At 36.5% G+C, this 22,127-nt stretch overlaps 1 protein-coding gene across 2 annotated transcripts; it reads left to right on the top strand.

Annotated features, from left to right (window-relative positions):
- The first annotated feature begins 2,842 nt into the window (after nucleotides 1-2,842).
- Nucleotides 2,843-9,229, top strand: LOC106075774 (uncharacterized). Of its 2 annotated transcripts, none has more exons than XM_056039885.1 (2): nucleotides 2,843-2,952; nucleotides 7,120-9,229. In XM_056039885.1, exon 2 carries the CDS (start codon nucleotides 7,132-7,134, stop codon nucleotides 8,395-8,397), a length of 1,266 nt encoding a protein of 421 aa, XP_055895860.1. In that variant the 5' UTR covers nucleotides 2,843-2,952; nucleotides 7,120-7,131; the 3' UTR covers nucleotides 8,398-9,229. The 2 variants fall into 2 exon arrangements, with proteins under 2 accessions (XP_055895860.1, XP_055895861.1); XM_056039886.1 differs by lacking the exon at nucleotides 2,843-2,952 and adding an exon at nucleotides 5,379-5,501.
- Nucleotides 9,230-22,127: the final 12,898 nt, after the last annotated feature.

The following is a 22,127-nucleotide window of genomic DNA, read 5'->3' as shown; positions in this document are numbered from 1 at the left end:
TTTCAAAACAAAATAGGGCAATAATCGTGTCAGTTGATATGCTAGACGATGTAAAGAGAAACACCAAGTGCCCTTTATCAGTAGAACAGGTTCAAGCTTATTTCTTGGATAAGAACTATTTTTGCGGCTCCCGATAGGGGAAAAGACGCTATTAGTTTGTGTGGTTTGTCTGTCCGTCCCTCCATCTGTCTTTTTTAGATCGTAAACTAGAAAAGAGTGAAAATCCGACTTCAGGATATTTTAGACCAATCAAAGTTCTGATGTAACGACTACTTTTTTTTTCTTTTCTAAAAGCGAAAAATCTAATTTTTAAAATTAAGTATGCAAGCAGTTTTTTCATATAAATACACCATTTTTATAACTATTCACTATTAATAGTAACAAACACTGGATGCTATTTAGTAAGGAAGATGACTACTTACCATATTTTCAACACATTTATGTAAAAGGTTTTAGATTTAAAAAAAAAATATTATTTTTTTTTTTACAGTTGTATTACAAAGTTAAGTAAGTTGTGACATACTAACTACTACATTTGCCAAAAAAAATGTTTACTTATATTTTTAAAGAGAAAAAATCTATCTATGCATATAAGTGGAAAATAATTTAAAACAACAGTTAATAAGTAGTTTTTCATATTATCGCGTGAACTGTGGAGCCGGAGGAGACCATGAAACTCGTATCTAACGGATTTTTACAATTTTTTTTCTTGATGCTTTTAATAAAAAAAATTGACCCTTTACAAAACAATTAGATAAATTAGATAATCATTATAAGACATCAGTTAGGCCAGGTTCACATTTAACTTCACATTCACTTTCACCTATCCCTTGTCTGCTGGACCGTTGCACCACACAGGATCTGTCAACCTTTTTTCTCCATTCTTCTTTGTCATTTGTCTTTGATAGAATTTCATTCTGATATTCTTTCTGAAAATATTGAAACCTGTCTTTTTGACCTGCCTGGGTGGACCACTTCGGGGGCCAATTTTGAATTAGTGTTTAAACACAGACTGTCTTTGTAACCTTGTTTTCGAAGGAAATTTTGTGTCCAAGAGACGTGCTCTAATTTTTATTTTATTGAAAATTTAACACAAAGGTCACCTTTAGTTCATATTCATCTAATGAACAATAATTCAAGAATTCCTAACGGTTTTAACAATATGGGTTGCTGTTTTTTAATTCCACTGGGTGCCATAAGTTAATTTTTTTCATTAAATTGACTGTTTTCATTTTTCTTTCTATGGACGAACAATAGTCGACCTTTCACACCCCTTTTTAAATTAACTTATTAACACATTTAGTTTTTCTTACTAGGAAACGCAAAGTTTTTGTAGGTTCAAGAAGAATGACTTTTCTGAGCTTAGAATACAGGAAAGCACATTGCTGTTCAGCTGGCTAAGGGGTTCTGGACTTGATCGTAAAGTTGGTGGTCTTATGGGGCGTCACACGTAAATGTCAATTTTCTTAGCCTGCTAACTGCTAGCAGTGGTTCTCATTCTTTTGATCCAGAGTTTCTATTTTTTTCCAAGTGACCCTCCCCCCTTCCCCAAGGCTAAAAAAAAAATTAACAGGATCCATGACGCCAGTGGAAACTTAGACGTAAGTCGTCTTCCACATCTATATATACTTAGTCGGAAGCGTGGTCGAGAGGCTACACACGCTTGTCATGGCTTGGTTACCTATGAAGGGGGCTCGAGGTTCGACACCCGACTCGAGCAGAGTTGTATTTACTGAGCGCCTAACGGCAGAACGGAAAAACCTTCTCCCAGATACCCCTTCCCCCCACAGGTCCACAAATGAGATTGGACCATAGCGCTCTGAGCAACGCATAAACATTAAAGTAGTGCTATATAAAAGCTATAGTTTATTTATTTATAACTATATATGTTCTCACTTTTGATTAGTTGCGAGGCACTTTACATAAAACGGATTAAAGAAGAAAAACATAAAAAAAAAACTTTTTTAAAAAACAAAACTTATACGAAACGTCATTGTATCAATTAGTTTGGATGTAATTAAATTTGTAATGGATCTAGACCAACAACAATAAATCTGTGCGATTACAAATATTTTTACCAATTGTTTTTGTTTAGTGCTTTTTTGTGCATTTAGCGTTCTCAATACGCTGTGATCTTATCACTTGTCTGGTCCTGTTGAAAAAATGATGGGGGTGTGGGGGGGGGGGGAGGAAATAAAGAAAGGAATATCTAGGTAAATTTTTACCATATTTGCTTTTGAAAAGCAAAGCCTCCGCAAGTCGAAGAGGGTGTTATGTGGCCAGCACAACGACCAACCGCCTTTACTTTTCCCCAACTAATAACAGGTACTCATTACAGCTGGGTGGACTTGAAGATTCCGAAATAAAAAATCCCAGTCTTTACCAGGATTCGAACCCCGGAACGCGGGATGGAAGCCAAGCACTTTACCAATCAGACACCGCGCCTTCTTCTGCTAGTGAGGTGCCTATTAAAGTAGAACATGTATAGAAGATTGTTTGTTATGAACTTACTATAAGGTGACCTATAAGGGGGACTAATTCAGCTTACTTAATTAACTAATTGGTTAATTTTTAAAATTAATTCTTGTGATGTCAGGTAAAAGAAATAATTGTGCAAAATTTCAGCTTGATCCGAGATTAGGTGTCGGAGAAATAACTTTTATAAACTTTTTACCAGACAGAGTCGATATTAGCTTTGTAAAAAAAAAATATCTGACAGATAAAACACTTTAATAAAGTATTACCAAAGAATTGACATTTCTAAGAAATTGTAGCTCAAAATCTTTTGTACTTCTTTCACCCTTATCTGCTAAAAGTTCTCATTAAAAGTACTTAAGAACTAGTTAGATAAAACTATCTTCTTTGAATGGTGCAAAGTTTCAAGCAAGCACATGACATTTGATACTTATTAGAATCATCTTTCTTGGTTCGACTGACGAAGGAGAGAGTAACGTAAGTTTAGACTATTATGAAAGAATTTGGCTTTAAATTGTAAGCTTTTAGCAACAAGTTTATGAAACCATTTTTATTCGATAAATTGTAAAACAAAAATCGGAACCTAAAGTGATACTTTAATACTATTATATTTAGATTATGAACTGATAATATTTTGATATTGGTCAGTTTTGCTGTGAAGTTATGTTATTAGTTCCTCAGGTGGTTCAACTTCCATGTCTGGGTAAGAATATCAGTCAATCATCAACTCGTCATCCTTGTTTCCCCTGGGTGGAAAAAATATTACAGATAAATGAAAGTTTAATTTACAAATAAACAATATAGCTCATTGTATTAGTCCTCTGTGTAGTGCTTACTTCTAAAGCTTTGCGTTTGATCATTATAAACAGTTAAGCTTTTCACTTTATTACGAAGCACAACAATATTGTAAGTGTAAAGATTTCCTATGAATTTCACCAAACATCGTGTGTTTAAATAGCTGACACGGGTAATACAGGCTAGGCTACTGCTAGCGGTCAAAAGGGTAGTGAGGCCTTCTATATAATGTTTGTAAGAACACTACCTGAAAGTTACCCGTAATATGTTCATGTGGTCATCAAAAAAAAAAAAAAACATAAAAAAAAACTTGATTTTAAATAATAGAAAATTTCCCGAAAAAACTTGTAATGAAAATCTTTTATCACCCTCTTACACCAAAGTGTTAGCAGTGGCGTAGCTAGAAATTTGTCTTCATTTGGGGGCCTGTGGGAGCTTGACCCCTGCATTTTGCGTAATAATTAAGGTAAAAAAACAATTTCGAACACAGATTTTTTTCCAATTCTCCGCCCTCCTCCTCCTTCCCACCATAGCTTTGCCACTGCATGTAAGGTTATCTCAGTGTAGACCAAGTCATCATCCTTTTGTAGAGAGTGGCAGAGTAGTTGCAAAAAAACAACAAAAACAAACGCAGTTTTTATAGATTTAAAACAGGCATAGAATAAAGAATGACGGACTGGTTTGCGTCATACGATAATAGCTGTTGGGGTGCGGTGGTTGATCTATTACTTAATCAGATATTTCTTACAAGAGTGTTAAATAAGAACCAGGATGTATGGAGAACTCTCAAGAAAACTACCATCAAGCATGGTCTCCTACAAAGCTCCGTCCTGGCATGCGCTCTTTTTAATGCCTACTTGCTCAACAAAATGTCAAAAGCTGCTATATGCTGATGAAATTGTCTTTTGGAAATCCGGAAGGAGCGCAACCACTATTCAAAAAGCTTTGCTAGAAGATTTCCATAGTTCTTTCATGCACTAAAATATAGAGGCTAGAAATAAACACCTCCAAGTCGGCCTATTCTCTGTTCGCGTTCGTGACTGGCGATCTCAGGCAGCCTTTCCGGCTCTCCCTTAACGAAGTGGCTCTCAGCATGGAAAAGCTACCCAAGTACCTTGGTGTAACTTTAGATCGCAAACTAAAAATGTGTGAACACATCCCGGAAGTTGCAAGGAAGGCCTCAGGGAAATTTTGCATTGTGTGAAAGCAGGGGGAGACCGAGTAGACATGCTACGATCACTGTGTTTTAGAACCGCTCGGACACAGGTCGACTACATTATTTATGTGTAAATTTGATAAGATACAGTGCCATGGAAAAATATTTGTCTTTGGAACCTTTCTTTCTAAGCCCTGTAAATACGGATGAAATAATGGCATTACGAGGGAACTTGTCTTAAGCGATACCATAGACTGTAAGAATACCTCCCAGCTAGTTAACTAGTAGATGGCTGTAGATGCAGAAGACGTATCCAGATGCCGTCTTTTATACATTATTTCACAAGACTTGCTTATAAAGCTGGTCTCTCAGCCAACAGGCAAAAAATTTAACCTTTTTAACCGCCTTCTTTATAGATGTCGCCTCACGGTCCCAGACATACACATGAAACTAATGGACCCAAAAGTCATCAAGTTAAGATATTCATCTACCGACTGGAGAGCATAGATGCTTTCTAGTCAAGTGCTATTTTTATATATTGAAAGGTCGGCATCAGTAGACCCTGGAAAAGCATGTTATGGAACCTACATTGAGTTTCTTGACTTTGAATCAGTTAAAATCTTTGGACCACGTGGTTTGCATTTTCATAATGAGACCATGCAATCTGAGAAACCTTAAAAGCCATAAAAGCAGGATCTGAGTTTTCATCATGCTCTGGAAAAATACAAGCAAAAGAATGCAAAAAATGTTTTGAGTGCTGCAACAAATCACAAAAAGACCGTGAAGTCTGGTGAGAGACTACATTACTCAACAGGGTTTGTGTTCAGGGCTTTTGCAAGAAAGGATTCGAACCTCTCAAGCCCTCACTCAAACGTAGTTTGGTGATAATAATGATGACACGCTTTCAGACAACCTCTTTCATGTTTCTCAAACTGCATCGCAAAGATTTTATTATTTACATTACCAGGCCTTATTTCGAATCGCCACTTATTGGAAAAAAAAAATAGAGACAAAGACAATCCAGTGATTCAATGAAAGACTCTTTTTAAACAATCTGGCACTTCATATTGATTTGGTAGGTATAACTGTCCAAACAGGTTTTTAAAAAAACATTCCACTTGCACTTCTGGACTGATGAAACCACTTAATGTCATTACATTAATTATATCTCTTCTGAGACTATTTAATGTCTCTCCTGGGTTTTACGTTGTTGAGTGACATAGGATTCATAATTATCTCTTATGTATTAAACATTAATACATCTATTGTAAAATGACACAATAACTCTTGTCCATCTTGTCAATAAATTATGTATTTATCACAAATGTTTACGTTCATAGACACCACAGAAAAGAAATTCACGACTTGAGTCACAGTACATATATTACAATCTTATGATTTCCATGACTTAATAAAAAGCTCTTTCAAATAAAAAAGTACTTTAAGGGTAACTAAAATACTGACTTATTCTTAACTTAACTATAGACTGATTGTAGTAAATTGATATTGTTAAGATTTTCTTGCAAGTAGAATTATATTATCTTCTTATCTTAAAGATTACAGACATTACTTCAAAGAGAACATAATAACGTCCTATTTCATGTCAATATAGTCATCCATGTTGAATTATTATTCAGATAAACCTATGTAATTAATAAAGTACTTAATTATCTCACAGAAGTACACCCTATCATTCACAAATAAATCATCATTTAACAGTTTGCCTAAATCTCTTATAGTCATTTATAGAATATAACATGTCTATAAACAAAATAAGCTCAACATAGAATAACTAAATTTTGTAAATGTAAAGCAAGTTTTTTTTTATAAAACTATTTCAAGAGCTTTATTTATTATTATTGCTACTCATAGACATATTATATCTAGACTGTAAACCGGAAATAAATTCTTTCTTATCCGCGACTGATCGATTCACAGACCTATATATATATATATTTATGTACGTAAACTCTTTTTTAAGCGCTAAGGGAAGTCGCCAGAATCACTCTTTTCTGTCTTAGAGAAGTAATGATCTTTAGTTTTCAAAGTTTAGAAATAATGCACGCAAATATATGAAACTAAGCCATTTCCTGTTTGTTTCCATTGAGATAATGTTTCAAAAATCCTAGATGGAAATAATTCATGTTGATTTAAATCATCTTACGCACATTTCTATAGATTGATTACCTAGAACTTTCTAGATTATTTATTTAAAATTTGAAAAAATAATAATTATGAGACTAGAGTACTCTTATTTTTGATGCTCAATTACTAGATCTAGATCTAAAAATTAAATTATATGTTACATAGGTTAGGGTTGAGAAAAAAACAACTTTACTTCTTTTAACTACTTTACAAAACAACGCCTTGATCCAACTTTCTATTAAATTTTCACGACATTTTTTGTAGTGTTAAAAAGTCTCCATGTCCAGTCTAGATATAGTATATATGTCTATATTGCTACTATTAATTTTTATTATTTTAAATAGCTATTATATAGCGCAGCTTTCATTTTTATAGCATGTTTAAAGTGCTATAGTCCAATCTAATGTATGGACCAGTGGGGGAAGGGGGTATCTAGGTTTTCCGAGCTGCCCTCAGGTGCTCAGTATTTACATAAACATTTTTTTTTATAGAAACTGTTTAATTTTACATTAGTGTATTCTAATTTTTTTTTTACTTTTTAATAACAGCAACTCAAAAGCATGGCTCAGAAACCTTCACTAAGGCCTAGCACATATAACATCGTCTTGGTAGGAAAAACAGGCAACGGTAAAAGCTCCACAGGCAACACAATACTTCGGAGAAAAAGTTTTAGAGAAGACTGCAGCTCAACGTCATGTACTGGATCCTGTGAATTGGCAAGTGTTATGTTTGGGGATTCCGTTTTAAATGTTATAGACACACCTGGGTTGATAGACACAAACAGGAAACGGAAAGAAGTTTTAGACGAACTGCCAAATATCATGAGTTTATGTCCAGAAGGTTTTCATGCTTTTATATTTGTGCTAAGATGGGATGTGAGATACACGGAAGAAGAATTTGAGACATATAAAATTTTACTACAATTTTTCGGACCAGATTTTCTAAAGGTTTGTGTTATTGCTTTTACAAGAGGCGATATTTATAACCTGTCAAACAGCAATGTTCCTTTTGAGCAGTGGTTAAATGCACAAACAGGCGCCTTGCCTCTTCTGTTTAAAGATTGTAATAATAAAGCAGTACTCTTTTCCAACAACTTCGAACATGGTGACTTTGATACGAATAGAACAAAGTCCGTTGAGCAACTGATTCGATTTATTCGCGAGGGTAATTCATTGTACCGCAACGTCAACTTTGCAAAAGCTGCTAAAGAAAGAAAGAAATTGGCTACTAAATATAACTTGCCACAGCTACAAGCCAAGTATCAAACAGAGCTCAGCTTGCTGGAAAATGAGATTTCTTACGCTATGACAATCGAAACTTCAGAAAAAAAACCATGCTTGGAGAATTTTGAGAATGAATCTTTACAAGATGAAAAAATAAAAAAAAAAGAAACAACTATTCAGGGCTTGAAAAAATTAGCTCAACACACACTTGCATTAATAGATGAAGATGATGGTGGAACAGGACTTTTAGATGATTTCCGTCAGCGCATGAAAGAGTTGTTTGAGATGATTTCAAGCCTCGAAAAGTCTCAGAAAAATAGGGAATTGAAATTGCAGAAAATTGCAGAGTATACTCTTCTGCTAAAAAACCCGCCGAGTATTTTTGGTATTGTTTTTTCAAGCATTGCTTTGGCAGGCACAGCTGTTGCTGGGGCTGTTATAACTGGTCTCACAGTTGCTATTCCACCGTTAGCTGCAGGAGTAGCAGTAGGAGCGGGTGTTCTGGTTGCTGCTAATGCAAGTTCAATTGGTTTCAATGCCACAAAACTTAAAAATTACAATGAGCTTCTTAAAAAATTAAAAGATGAAATAGACAGCCTTTAAAAAAAATGTGTTAATATCAGAGGTAATAATCTGTACTACTGTATTTGTATCATTTTTTTTTAAATGAAGGATAAGTCATAATGGTAGTAATCGTTAACAACGAGCATTTCAAGTTCACCACTTCTATTTTAATTTAAATGGAGTTTAAAATATTTTAAATTGTTAACATTAACGTTGACATATTCTATTCCTCAGGAAAATTAATTGCCACCTAATCTAAGGGGAAACAGGGCGGGAAAGATAAAAATTGTATTTTTTTGTTTTGTTTTATAGAAGATGGGGCTTTTACCTCAAAACTCTCTGGAAGGAAATTTTAAACTCAAAAGCTACTTTGGCTGCGCTAGGGCAAGTGATGGTGTAACATTAAAATCTCACCTAAATATATCAAAAAATCAATCACAAAAATCCACCCACCGTCTGCTGGGGGGGGGATATTCATTTCGGAAAGGGAGTTTGAGCCAAGAAAACCCCCTGGCTACGCTCATGATGACCAGTATGATATCTTAATGTGATCTTTAGACTCTTTGTCACAATAGCAAAAATTATAAACGTCAGTATCTATCTTGTTAAAACTTCTTTAGCTTATATTAAGTAATTGAAAATGAAAAAAATAAATGACTATATCTTTTTTTTTTGTTATTTTGTTAGATTCATTTATTTTAAGCTCTTATTTTTGCGCCTAGAAGATAATTAACCGTCTATAGGGTTACAGAGTAAAGATTTACCATCAGCAGTTTGACACAGACAGAACTTAGCATTTTGTAATTATTATTTTTGATTAATAAATGTGTCCGTTTCCAGTATTTAAATCAAATACATAAACTTTAGTTTTTTTATTGTGTTGCTTTATATTTTTCTAACATTCATTTTCTATCCTATGATTGAGCATCAACAACTGTGCTAATTGTCAAGCTTGTCTGAAACTTTTAGTAACATTGTTCTACTAGCAATCAAAACATTGTTTAGATAAAATCATATTAAAAAAATATCATTTAATTAGCAACAATAAAGACCGTAAACAAAAGTAAAAAAAATGGCTTGGGTAAACACTGAAACTGTGATGACTAGCAATAAAGTATAATCAACAAAACCAGAGAAAGTCATATTTTCGTCAAGTTTACTTACGAGTAAAACTTATTGATTATTTGAAAGTATAAAAATAACGAAAGAAATCAATTGCATTGTATTGTTACGAATCTCCCTATCCAGGCTCGCTGCAAATGGCACCAAACGACACCACCAACTTAAAGAACTTGACAACTCTGGGCTTCAAGTAACGTAATAGTTTAATGTCAATAAATAACAGCCAACACTGTACAATTGGCAGCACGTAACACAAGACTGTACAAATATCTCTCCGCCGTATCAACTCTTGCACTGGTCTCTCTGTCTCGTCTCGGACTTGTACTGAGCCGTTGTAACGAACTGTAGATCGGGAAGTTGTGACTGCCTGGTCTCTGATACCTTCGCTCTTTATATAGGGTCCCTACTGGCCTTCTCGAATCGGACAGAACGTCGCTCGACCATTCTGGGTGGTCAGATGACTACAATTCTCGTGACGCTCCTGAGCTGTGTTCACGACGCCGATCCTTCCCAAACCGTCGTGTTGAAACTCGTCTCGGCTGACCGTCGTAACTCGTCACGCTCGACCGCTCATCTAGCGCTGGCCTGGGGCGATTGGCGTTGGCTGAATACACACACACACACACCACCCCCATCTGTGCCACCACCAGGTTTATAACAGTATTTAAGACAACCACAGGTCTAAATGATTCTCTCTTTTTATGCAATATTGTACGCACCACATTTTAGTTATTAAATAATAATGATTGTATCTACAAATGTTTTTTTTGTTGGCAAATACACGATACAAACATTATTTTAGTTCTAGATTGTATAAAAATTACAGTAAAATTCATAAGTTATTAACATGCTTATATCACCTTTATCTATCCAATTAGTTAATTACTTATTGGTAATTAACTTTTTGGATATTGAACAATGTAAAGAAATAATACTTAACAGATGTGGTAGTTGAACTAGTCCCCTTAAGACTTGAGCCCTGAGTTCCAATTCAAGTCATACAAATTTTTTCAAAAGTATATTTAAAAAGCGTTCGTGGTAACATTCAACCAGATACCCTAGGTTCTTCTAACACATGATCTCTCTTAAAAATGCTAAAACATCATTGTCAGACCTAAACATGAAAGAGAAAGAGAAGGTTAGTTACTAGTGTATATAATGTCATAATTTTGACAAATTAATAGTAGGGGTTAAAGTATGGGGATTTTGCTAGACGAAAATTAATTTGCATAAACTAGATATCTCATCTCATCTGTCCCTTGACGTCGTAGGGCTGCTGCGTCAGTTCGACAAACCAAATCCCTTCAGTTTTCCAGATCATCAGCTGTTCTAAGCAGGATATCAAGGGAGAGGCTCCATTCACTGTATCTTGAAGATTGACATTTGGTAGGTAAAGGGTTAAAATATTGAATCGTAAATGTGAAACTAGCTATCACATGAGTCAGTCAGTCACAATCTTCAATCATTATTCCATGTCACCTGTAGAAGCCACTGATTGTTGGGAGAACTTCGGAGATATGTTAGCAGAAGCTAATTGATGTTGAGACCTGAGAAGATGTCTCTCGGAACTAAATCATGTTGTCGGAACTCAAGATGTGTCGCCTCACGGAGCCAAATTATAGTGACAAGTGTTGTTCTTTAAAGAGTGTTTTGGCTGTTTTTTTGGGGGTTTTTTAATTCTAGTTTGTCATTTTATTTAAATTAACCCATGCACACTAAGTTGAATACATACAGGCGCAGAGTTTGACACAAAGATATAATGTGGATAAACGAGTGGTGCGTTGACGCATGGCTCTCAGCTGGACGTCTCTAGCTAGTGGAGGGATGAGGGTAGCTCATGAGGTTCAGTCAACAATAGGCAGTACAATCCTGGCAGTGGACAGATGAAGCTGTATACCGGACAGTCGGCGCCGAGCACTTTGTAGATGACACCGGGTACTGGATTATAGGTTGTTACTACTGGGTACTGAGCACGGAGTCGCAGATAGTGGGCACTAATGCATCTGTAAGTAAAAAAGCTGCAACTAGTCAATAAAATCAGGACAAGTTAGCATCATTGTGTTTCATGCTGGATCAGGTTGACACCTATTTATCCTTACTGGTATATTACTGTCTGATCTGGTTGATACATTGGCCAACTTCGACATCGTTCGAATATCTCTGGTATCGAGGCAATTGACCAAATGAACTAATTTCAGCCATTTTCAATATAGAACATATACTTAGTAATGATAAAAACCATGTTGAAATAGTGCGAGACTAATACTAACAAAAGCATGCTATCAGGGGGAGATAATAATTAATAATAATAAACGTCTGTTATGAGTGGAGATAACACAATGATAACTAGCAAAATGTAACTATTTGACAATATTAGAATAGTATTAGAGTCATTAGACAAATGAGAGTAAACAATTTGACCAATAAAGTAATAATTACAAGAAAGGAAGATGTGTAGAACCCAACTTCACGACAGGTGTAAAGGGCCGACTGCCATGCTTATTTCGATAAAATAATCAAAACAGTAATATTGTAATAATCAGACAGACAATTATTTACCAGTAAAGATATATATGTGACAACCTGATCAAGCAGGAAACATAATTATAATTAAAAAAAAAATCATAGTGTTGAATAACTATTTGAGGAATTCCCTGGGCAGAAGTTGAACATCTACAAGAATTTTGTTTCAGTGAAAGAACATTTAAGAAAATTATAACCTCACGATAGATCTAGTTTAGATGTTTTAAGGTTCAGCAAGGTTGTCATTGCCGGAAGTGGTAATGGATGTAAGCACTCCACTACCTATAAAATGCTTTCTAATTGCATGCGTCTCAAATAGCCTCTGACAACCAGTCCAACTCTTGGCCTTCACGTGTGGCTCAGATATTGAGTTCGGCGGAACTGTTCTCACTAACAGAAGGGGCAAAGGCGAGTAACTGGCGCCTTACCAATAAGCTTCGGACTGGAGGGGCTCGTTAGCCTTGGCTGGCTACCCACCTAGGAGAATGGAAACTCTGAATTCAAACCTCTGCTTCCTTGCAGCTATACCCAATCATGGGAAAGGCTTCGGGAGTCAACCCTGAGGAAAAATCAGGAGCTAACGACCCTAAGGCAGTTTGCAGCACCCAGTGCTACACTCTTAAAAACCTGCGACGCCGCTGACGCAAAACTGTTTCGGCACTGCCGTTCCTTTGGATACATCAGCTGCGTGGAGTGGGGGGAATTGATGTATGGGCGACATCGTTCCGACCACAACTTATGCCCAGGCATTCATCTCATTTCCATGACATGATCAATAGTCGCTTCGCGACTGAAGGAGGCCATATAGTTGTATTAAAATGATTACGTTTTATAAGGAATACAAATATTGCGGAACATGTGTCGTGCTAGCCTATCTGGGTAACGTTAAATCTAGATAAGTTTTCTAACCTTAAATGTTAGAATAAATCCCTACAAAGGAATTACATTTTTACACATATCTTCAAGGTTTTAGGTAAGAGATTATTGATATGATTAGAGATAGATTAATGAGTAATCTCATCTCTGTCCCTTGACTTTCGCAGTAAGAGTGATGTGACAGTTCATGTTACCAAATCCCTCCAAATTTCCCGTCAGCAGCTGTTCTTAGCAGGGTATCAGGAGAGAGGCCAGTCCTTTCTTTTATTTTATCCAGTCTTCTTTTCTTTGGATGACCTTTTTAGTTTTTACAATGCTCCCTCCACTCTACCTCGAAGAATGACTTTTGATAGTGAGTTATGTCTTAGAATATGACCAAACCAGCTCAGCTTTCGTCTTTTCACAGTATTGAGGAGTTCTGAAAAGCAATAAATATTGTAACGAATCTCACTATCCAGGCTCTCTGCAAACTGCACCAGACACCACCATCTTAAAGAACTTGACAACTCAGGGCTCCAGAGTAACGTAACACTTTAATAGTTGAATAAATAACAGCCAATACTGTACAATTGGCAACACGTACACTGTACAAATATCTCTCCGATAACACAGTTCCGCCGTATTAACTCTTGCACTGGCCTCTCCGTCTTGTTCCGCGCTTGCACTGGGTTCAACAGTTCAGGACTGACTTCACACACTAGGCTCGTTGTGTCGGACTCGATCACAGACCAAGATCAAGACGCCAGTCGTCTCAACTGTACTTGACAGTACTCCGCACTGAACCGTCGTAATGCTCCGTACAGAACCACACCGTTGAACTGTGCTGTAGTCGACCGTGTTCTGAACTCTTGTCGTGAACCTCCTTTCTGAACCGTCTTGACTGCGTCACCTCCGCTCTTATATAGGGTCCCTACTGGCCTTCTAGAACCGGACAGAACGCCGCTCGACGTTTCTGGGTGGTCAGATGACTACAACTCTCGTGACGCTCCTGAGCTCTGTTCACGGCGGCGATCCTTCCCGAACCGTCATGTATTTACTCGTCTCGGCTGACCGTCTGTGCCACCACCAGGTTCATAACAATATATATATACGTAGATATATATATATATATATATATATATATATATATATATATATATATATATATATATATATATATATATATACTAGACATATGTTACCCGCGACCCGCGGGTCTTTATTTGCGCATTACTGTCGATATAGTCACTGAGAGTGAGAGTAAACAATTAAACGAAATAATAAAGTGTGAATGAAGCTATTAAATCAAAATAGCTAATAGGCTTAATTAAATCCATTTTTTTTCAAATTAAAACATTTGCTTGTAGGCCTACATATATTTGATTAAAATTTGAGATGAATAGACTAAATTTTGTATGTTCATGTGTATAAAGTATAAAGTAGATCTTGAGGTAGACGTAGATCTAAATCTACACTAATCTAGAGTTCTGTGCAGCGCATGTGTGAACTTTTTTTCATGAATGAATATAAGCCTATCTCAACCTACATATATTTGATTAAAATTTGAGATGAATAGACTAAATTTTGTATGTTCATGTGTATAAAGTATAAAGTAGATCTTGAGGTAGACGTAGATCTAAATCTACACTAATCTAGAGTTCTGTGCAGCGCATGTGTGAACTTTTTTTCATGAATGAATATAAGCCTATCTCAACACGGCTACGCAGCTTTAGCGAACAGCGAACGAATGTATTAAAAATGCTTTAGAAAAACAAATTTGAATGTTAATTTGATTAAAATATCAAATGAATGGACAATAATTAGTATGTTTATGTGTTAAAGCATAAAACTATCTTTGCGAAAAGAAGTTTTATCTTCTTAGAGTTCAGTAAGAGTTTTAGACCTAGGCCTAGGAATAGACTCAGACCTCAGAAGAGAGATGTGTTAATGTGTAACCATTTAGTAATGTCTAATGAAAGAATGTTCGCCAGGAAATCTGTAGATATCAGGAACTAATTTATGTAAAAAATGCTTTTGAATAATCTAGTGGATTGGATTTATATGTATGTTAAACGTAGCTAATGATCCTTTCACGTTATTTCTCTTTCGCTACGAAAATAAAATTAGGTTTGCGAAAATGGGTTTACCCGAAGTCGATACATTCTTATCTATTAAAAACGAAAAGAGCGATAGCTTTGTTAAATGAATGGGATTATAAAGTAACAATAAAACGAAATAATTTTTAGTACGCGATTCATGAATGAATATAGATCTAGGCCTTTAACTCGGCTTCGCAGCTTTCGTAAACGAATGTAGCTTTAGAAAACCAAATTTGAATGTTTATTTGATCAAAATATGAAATGAATGGACTTTAATTAATATGTTTATGTGTTAAAGTATAAAACTATCTGTGCGAAGAGAAGTTTTATCATCTTAGAGTTGAATTAGAGTTTTAGATCTAGGGATGGGATTATAAAGTAAACAATTAAACGAATTAATATTTAGTACGCGATTCATTACGGAATTGTCTAATGAAAGAATGTTCGTCAGGAAATCTGTAATCACAGATATAAGGAACTAATTAATGTAAAAAATGCTTTTGAAACACAAAATTGAAGGTTTATTTTATTATATAATGAAATCAATGGATCTTCTTTTGTCTTTTCATGTGTCAAAGTAAAAAACTATCTGCGCAAAGTGTATTTCTTAAAATTAGATCTAGGTCTAAATCCTTTCTATCTTTTCTCATGTCAACATTGTAGACATGGCCTAGATCCATAAAATACTATAGCTGTAATAGAGTCGGACAACTTTATTTTTTTTTGAGGGTCTTACATTTGTTTTAGGGCTACAATACATTCACTAAGGTCTAAGTTGGTACCCAAGGAACATTCCTGCCTAGTTTTTTCAAGATTGGTCAAGCGGTTTTGATGTCTATAAGTAACATACATACATACATACCCCTCACATTCTACTTTATAATATAGATATATATATATATATATATCATGGGCGTATTTATTTTCGGGGGGGGGGGGGTAGGGGGGGATTTTTTCTCCCCCTCCCCGTCCCCCCCCCTCCGCGAAAATAAAATACTTGTATGTATGTATGTGTGTGTGTACATAATCTTTATTAAATTCTGACCCTTTATTCTTTCGAAACACGTTTATTGTGCCCTAGAAGAGGTTCTTCCTGTAGTTAGTGGAAAAATTGTTGATTCCCAGCCATTGCTAGCAAGGGGGTCTGGGGGAGCGCTAGAAGCTCCCCCGCCCTCAGCGCGGGGCGAAGCCCTGCCGCCAACAGCACTATTTCTGGTATTGAATGGCAACAAAATGCATATTCTGAGGTATCTACAGTGCATTTTTCTGCTATTAAAAAGTCTTATTTTAAACCTAGTGTGCTATTCTTACTGACTTAGACACTCCCGCACCGTTCGGCGCATTTGCCGTCAAGCTGTTTCCACAAAATCTGTCACTGGTAATGTCTGAAGACTCTTACCACCTGCTCTGAGGACCTCCATGAATGTGTGGCGCAAGTTGTACTAGGATGTCATCCCATTTCTTATTATGCGTAATTCATTTTGTCGGAGAACATGTCCCGAAAACCTCATGCGACGCTCTGTGACAATCTTACTAAGGGGTCAACTTCCAGTTCGGCATAGGATTTCCTTGATTTAGACCCGATCTCTATAACTGACTCCTAAAATCTGTCTTAGCCATCTTTGTTGAGCCACATTTATTGTTTTTCAATTTCGGCAGATGACTATTCACTGCACTTTATTAATGGAGCCCCGCCACTGGTAGAAATGTGTAACCTCTCTTAAATACGCTCTTGGAATTAAGTGACTGTTTGCTTTAGATTTTTATCGAAAAGGGAAGTTTTATAGTCAAAATCATCTGTTGGGGGTTTTAAACTAAGACATTTCAGGACTTACTTTGTTGTTTTTTTTAATTCAAAACCCCATTTTACTAAGATCATAGAATTTTGGTAACTGTAGTTTGCTTTAGAATAATATTGAAGATAAGGTTTTCCACCTCAAAATGCTCTGTTGGGAGATTTTAAACTCAAAACCATCTGGAGGAGAGGAGTTTAAACTCAAAACCCCCCATTGACTTGGCTACGCTCAAATAATTTTAGTGTTTAATTTGCTTTTTTTTATATTGAAAAGGTATTTTTTAGCATCAAACCCTTTTGAAGAGGGATTTAAACTCAAAACCTCTTTTGGCAACGCTCATAGCATTTTGAGTGCGTAATCTGCTTTTTTACATTGAAGATGTATATTTTAGCTTCAAATCCCGATGGCGGGGTGTTTAAACTCAAAACCCATTTGGCTACGCTCATAGATTTTAGAGTGTGTAAATTCCTTTTTTTTTATTGAAGATGTATTTTTTAGCTTCAAACTCCACTGGAGGGGAGTTCAAACTTAAAACTGAGTCAAAACCCCTTTGGCTACGCTCATAACATTTTGAGTGCATAATTTGCTTTTTTTTCATATTGAAGAGGGGGTTTATCGTAAGTTTGGAGGGGTTTTAAAATCAAAATCTTCCTTAACTGTTCTCTTGGAATTTGGGGATTCTCGTTTGCATTTTTTCTTTTGTTTTATCAAAGAGGGGGATTTAACTGCAAAATCCCCTGGTAGGGGGTTTTAAACTCAAAACCCCGTTGGCTGCGCTGGGGCAAGTGATTTTTTAGCATTAAAATCTCACCTAAAATAAACAAAATCAAAGCAAAAATCAGTCACTAAAGTCCGTCTTCCCCCCCCCCCAACCCCGTGGGGGGGGGGATTTCTTTTCGGGGGGGGGTGTTTGAACCCCAACCCCCCCCCCCCTGGCTACGCCCATGATAGTAATTATTTATATTTCAACCTATTTTTAGATTATTTCTCCCTATCTTTAGTATGTTGGCCGATTTGGTAGGATGTGGAGGTGGCGATGGCATCATTCCCGCCAATTTATTTTTATAAATCACAGCTTGTTAACAGAATCAACTAAATATCTATATAATTAAAACTTGTTATTGATATTTCAACCGATCTTCATTTTATGTCGATCTTTATTATTTAAGCCGATTGGGTGGGGTGCGGGGCGAATACATCAACTGCCCTTCCCACCTAAACCCTTTGAGTGTGGGAGGGGCGGTCCTACTTCTATTTAGAAATGATAGTTTGTGAACAGAATTAGTTGAATTATTGTATGATTTTATATTATATCGCTACCCTTCTGGTATCTTAGCCGATTTGATGAGATGCGGGGGTAGGGCGATTGCTTCTACTGCCCTCCCCACTCTAGCCCTCTGAATGGGGGGGGCGGTACTATTTTTATGGAGAAATCATAGTTCGTGAACAAAATTAGTTTAATATCTATATAACATAAGGTACATAAGATGAGTAATGAGCTGTAGATGTTAGGAGAATGCGTTTCTGAAATAAGAATGCAAAAAAACAACAACCGCTTTTTGGCGTCGGGGTTTCGCCCCGATCCCACTGTGGGAGTTTGCAGCGCTCCCCCAGACCACCTAGCTGTCAACATGGCGTTTTTTTTTTCAAATATTTTTTTTCGGCGGCATTCCTTATTATAAAAATGTGGGGTATTTTATCTTTTCCAGGAACAAATTGGTTGTATTTGCAATGTATTAAGGGCCTGTAAATTCATATTAGAAGATTTTTCAAGTAAAATATTTTTAAAAGGTCCTTTTTGAATAGGATGAATAATGAGCTGCAGATGTCAGGAGAATGTGTATCTGCTGTGAAGAATGCAAGACAACTCTTTTAGCGTCGTCAAACTTTTAGGCGGCGTCCTGCAAAGTATAAAGTGGGCTTAAACAACTTGTGCCACCACATCAGTCAAGTACTATTTCTTTCCTTTGTTCAATACCAAAGTATTTCAATTGATTTTTATGTTGTCAGGTAAAAGAAATAATTTAAGCTTGATTTGATATTGAGTGTGGGAGAAGCAGCGTGTACAATCTTTTTAGCAGACAGACAGACGGACAGAGTGAGTTGTATAAGCTTTGTAATTAAACATGAGTACAGCAAATATGAAATATTACATGAGATATTTTACACAGATATTACGAGAAATGGGAATTTTACAAGTTTAACATGACCGATGGACGTATATTTCCATTAACCTACAAGAAACACCCATGTACTTTGAGGTTACCAGACAACTATACGCCCTGACAGAAAGGGGGACAATTGTTGCGAAAAGATTAAAAAAAACTGGCTTACAATTCACTTTATAGAGTATAGAGAAAGAATCTTTCTGTGGTATGTTCTCTTTTGCGGAAACACAGGCACATAAGGACCTTTATTCAAATTGTATTTTCTGAGAAGAATGAATCTCACTAGGCATTGTTAAGGCTTCCTTCAGTGTTGAGAATTTGAAATATAACCAAGTCCGACTTGAGGTAACATTGAACTCAAACTACTTTAGTAACACCGGCGAAAGCCGAAACAATTAAGTTATGTAGTCGACGCTGATGTTGGTCAACAAATATGTTTAATGATCAAGAAGGGAATCGTCCGATGTCAACTATGTCCGTAAACTACTTCTTATTTTTGCTGTGATAAGAAAAGCGTCTTGTCTCTATTAAATCCTAGAGCCTTCTTGATCAATAGCCAAAAAGTATGAGAAAACATAATAAAACAACACAATTTGAGTCTTGGTTTTCATTTCAACTATTTCTTCAGTGTCCCAAAATCAAGTTCATCTTCACCCATACTTCACTCATGTGGTACAAAGTGGTACTGTCCAATGTGGTGTCCCGCAGGTGAATGTAATCCATAGACATAGTTCATGTTGACACCATAGGTGTGTCTAGCTATCCATATCGTCAGGTTCCAGAGGTTCTGTTTCCCTTAAACGCCAGGACAGACATTCTACCTAGTATGACAAATTGACATTTATCAACACTCGTTCCCCAATATGCCCCTAACGTTTTTTTCCCGGGCATTTACAAGTGTATTTTATTTCCTCTCTCCACTTGTCCCAACGCGACCTAACTCTTTACTGATGTATGATCATGATCAACTACGACAAGAAAAAATATAAAACTTACTTTTCCGTCGTATCACTGCATCGTCGCCTTATAAATGCCCTTTCCTTCTATTTATACAATAATACAAACATACATGCATACCAAATAAATACTAATTCATTGGCCTCCTTTAGTCGTAGAACGACTATGGTTCATCTCAGAGCACACTTCCTCATGTGGCTGTGGAGCCCTATTTTGGAGAGACACTCCCGTCCACAGATAGCGCAGATTAAGGTGGCTTTTGCTTCGATGGTAGAGGAGCTGGCCGTTTTTCGGATTTCTTCCTGAGCTGAGACCCATGTTCTTTCACTGTCCATAGCTTTCTGGCCCCAACCCTCTTTGGAATACTATTTTCACTGCTAATCCACAACGCGTTTGACAAATCCACTGAAGGCATCTATCTCCATTCCAGATTTGATGGCAAACTCCTAAATATTGTCAGACTGAGGGCCAAAACTAAAATCAGAGCCACCCTCGTAAGAGATATGCTATTCGCGGATGACGCAGCGGTAGTGGCACACACGCAAGAGGAACTTCAGTCACTAATGTCCCGTTTCTCTCAGGCCTGTAAAGAATATGGCTTGATTATTAGCACGAAGAAAACAAATGTTATGGGACCACCTGCTACAGCACCACCCTCCATCCTCATAGACGATAACAAGCTGGACGCCGTAAACGAATTCTGATATCTGGGATCCACAATTAAAGATGACCTGTCTCTAGAAGAGGAGATAAATAGCTAACAACCAACTAAATAACAACCAAATTACAAACTTAATATATGCATATTATAACATGACTTTCCTGTCCCAAGGTACCTCAAGACAACATAATACCTGTCTAGTTATGACTGCTAGCCAAACCACTTAATTAAACCACAATTAACTTTGTTCACGATACATGTTCCTTCCCCTATCTCAACGTAACTTAGACCGCATGTCCGCCACTATATTGATATTTTTGCTTATTGCCTTTATTTCAGATTTGAAGTTCTGCAGTATCAGGAACCACCTACCTATTCTTCCATTCTTCATGCTTTTCTGTTGCATGAACTGGAGAGGTTTATGATCAGTGAGCAAACAAAATTCTTTACCCAACAAATAACTTTCTAACTTTGTCACCACCCATACTATTGCCAGGGCCTTCCTTTCCACTACACTATATCTTCTCTCCGCTTCTGGCAGTTTCCTGCTGACATACGCTATGGGATGCAGGCACTCATATTGATGCATTAAACATCCCCCAATAGCGCTCCCTGACGCATCCGTTGATACGGAGAACACTTTCTCCTTGTCCGGCAGTCTTAATATAAGGTCAGTTGAAAAAATCTTTTTAATTTTTTCAATGGCGTCTACACACGCCGAGTCCTATGTAATTTTCTGTGGTTGACCTTTTCTCAGTAAGGTATTTAGCGGAATCACAATTTCCGCCAGGTTTCTGATAAATTTCCTGTAATAGTTTACCAGCCCTAATAAACTCTTAATCTGCTTCTGAGTTGTAGGTATCTCCAGCTCCAATATCTTTTTAATGTTCTCTCCTATGGGACTGATGACGTTGTTTTTGACCCTGTGACCTAAGAATGTTATTTCTTCCAACCCAATTTCTACTTTCTCAGCCTGGATGGTCAAGCCATTCTCCTGTATCACTTTAAATATATCTCTAATACCCTTTAAATGGTCCTCCCAATTCTCATGGAATAGGCATATGTCGTCCAGGTAACATATGACGTTCTACCTATTACCGATAACCGATGCCATCATCCTGTTAAAGGTAGCTGGGGCGTTTATAAGTCATACAGTTCCACTGGAACGTTCCGTACGGTGTTGTGAATAAATCTTAGACTTTCTAACACATTAGCATACTTTTCTAAACAAAAAAAAATGTTTCATTTTTTGTTGAAATTAAACTTTGATAATTTTTATTAGGTAACTATATTTATAGCAGATTTTTGTGGAAAAGATAAATAATGATTTAAAATGTTTGTTTTATTAAGCTCTATTATTGTTTTTAAAATTATTTGCATAGGTCATTGTCGTTTTAGAATGGCGAGCTGCTAACATGGGTATTAATTAGCCGTTAAAACCAGAGGCCCTTTAGAGCTGGGTGAGCAGAAGGTTTTACTCCAGAACTGATGAGGTATTGTTTTCGATACCGAAGATGCAAGTTTACATACTTTGACCGCCATGGATCTTTTTAACTTTTATTTTCGTCATCTGCTCCTGTCTTCCACA

Source organism: Biomphalaria glabrata, chromosome 9, assembly GCF_947242115.1.
Source record: "Biomphalaria glabrata chromosome 9, xgBioGlab47.1, whole genome shotgun sequence".
In the NCBI taxonomy this organism is placed as follows: Eukaryota; Metazoa; Mollusca; class Gastropoda; family Planorbidae; genus Biomphalaria; species Biomphalaria glabrata.
Note: the sequence above shows the minus strand (reverse complement) of the source record. Positions and strands in the feature narration are given on the sequence as shown.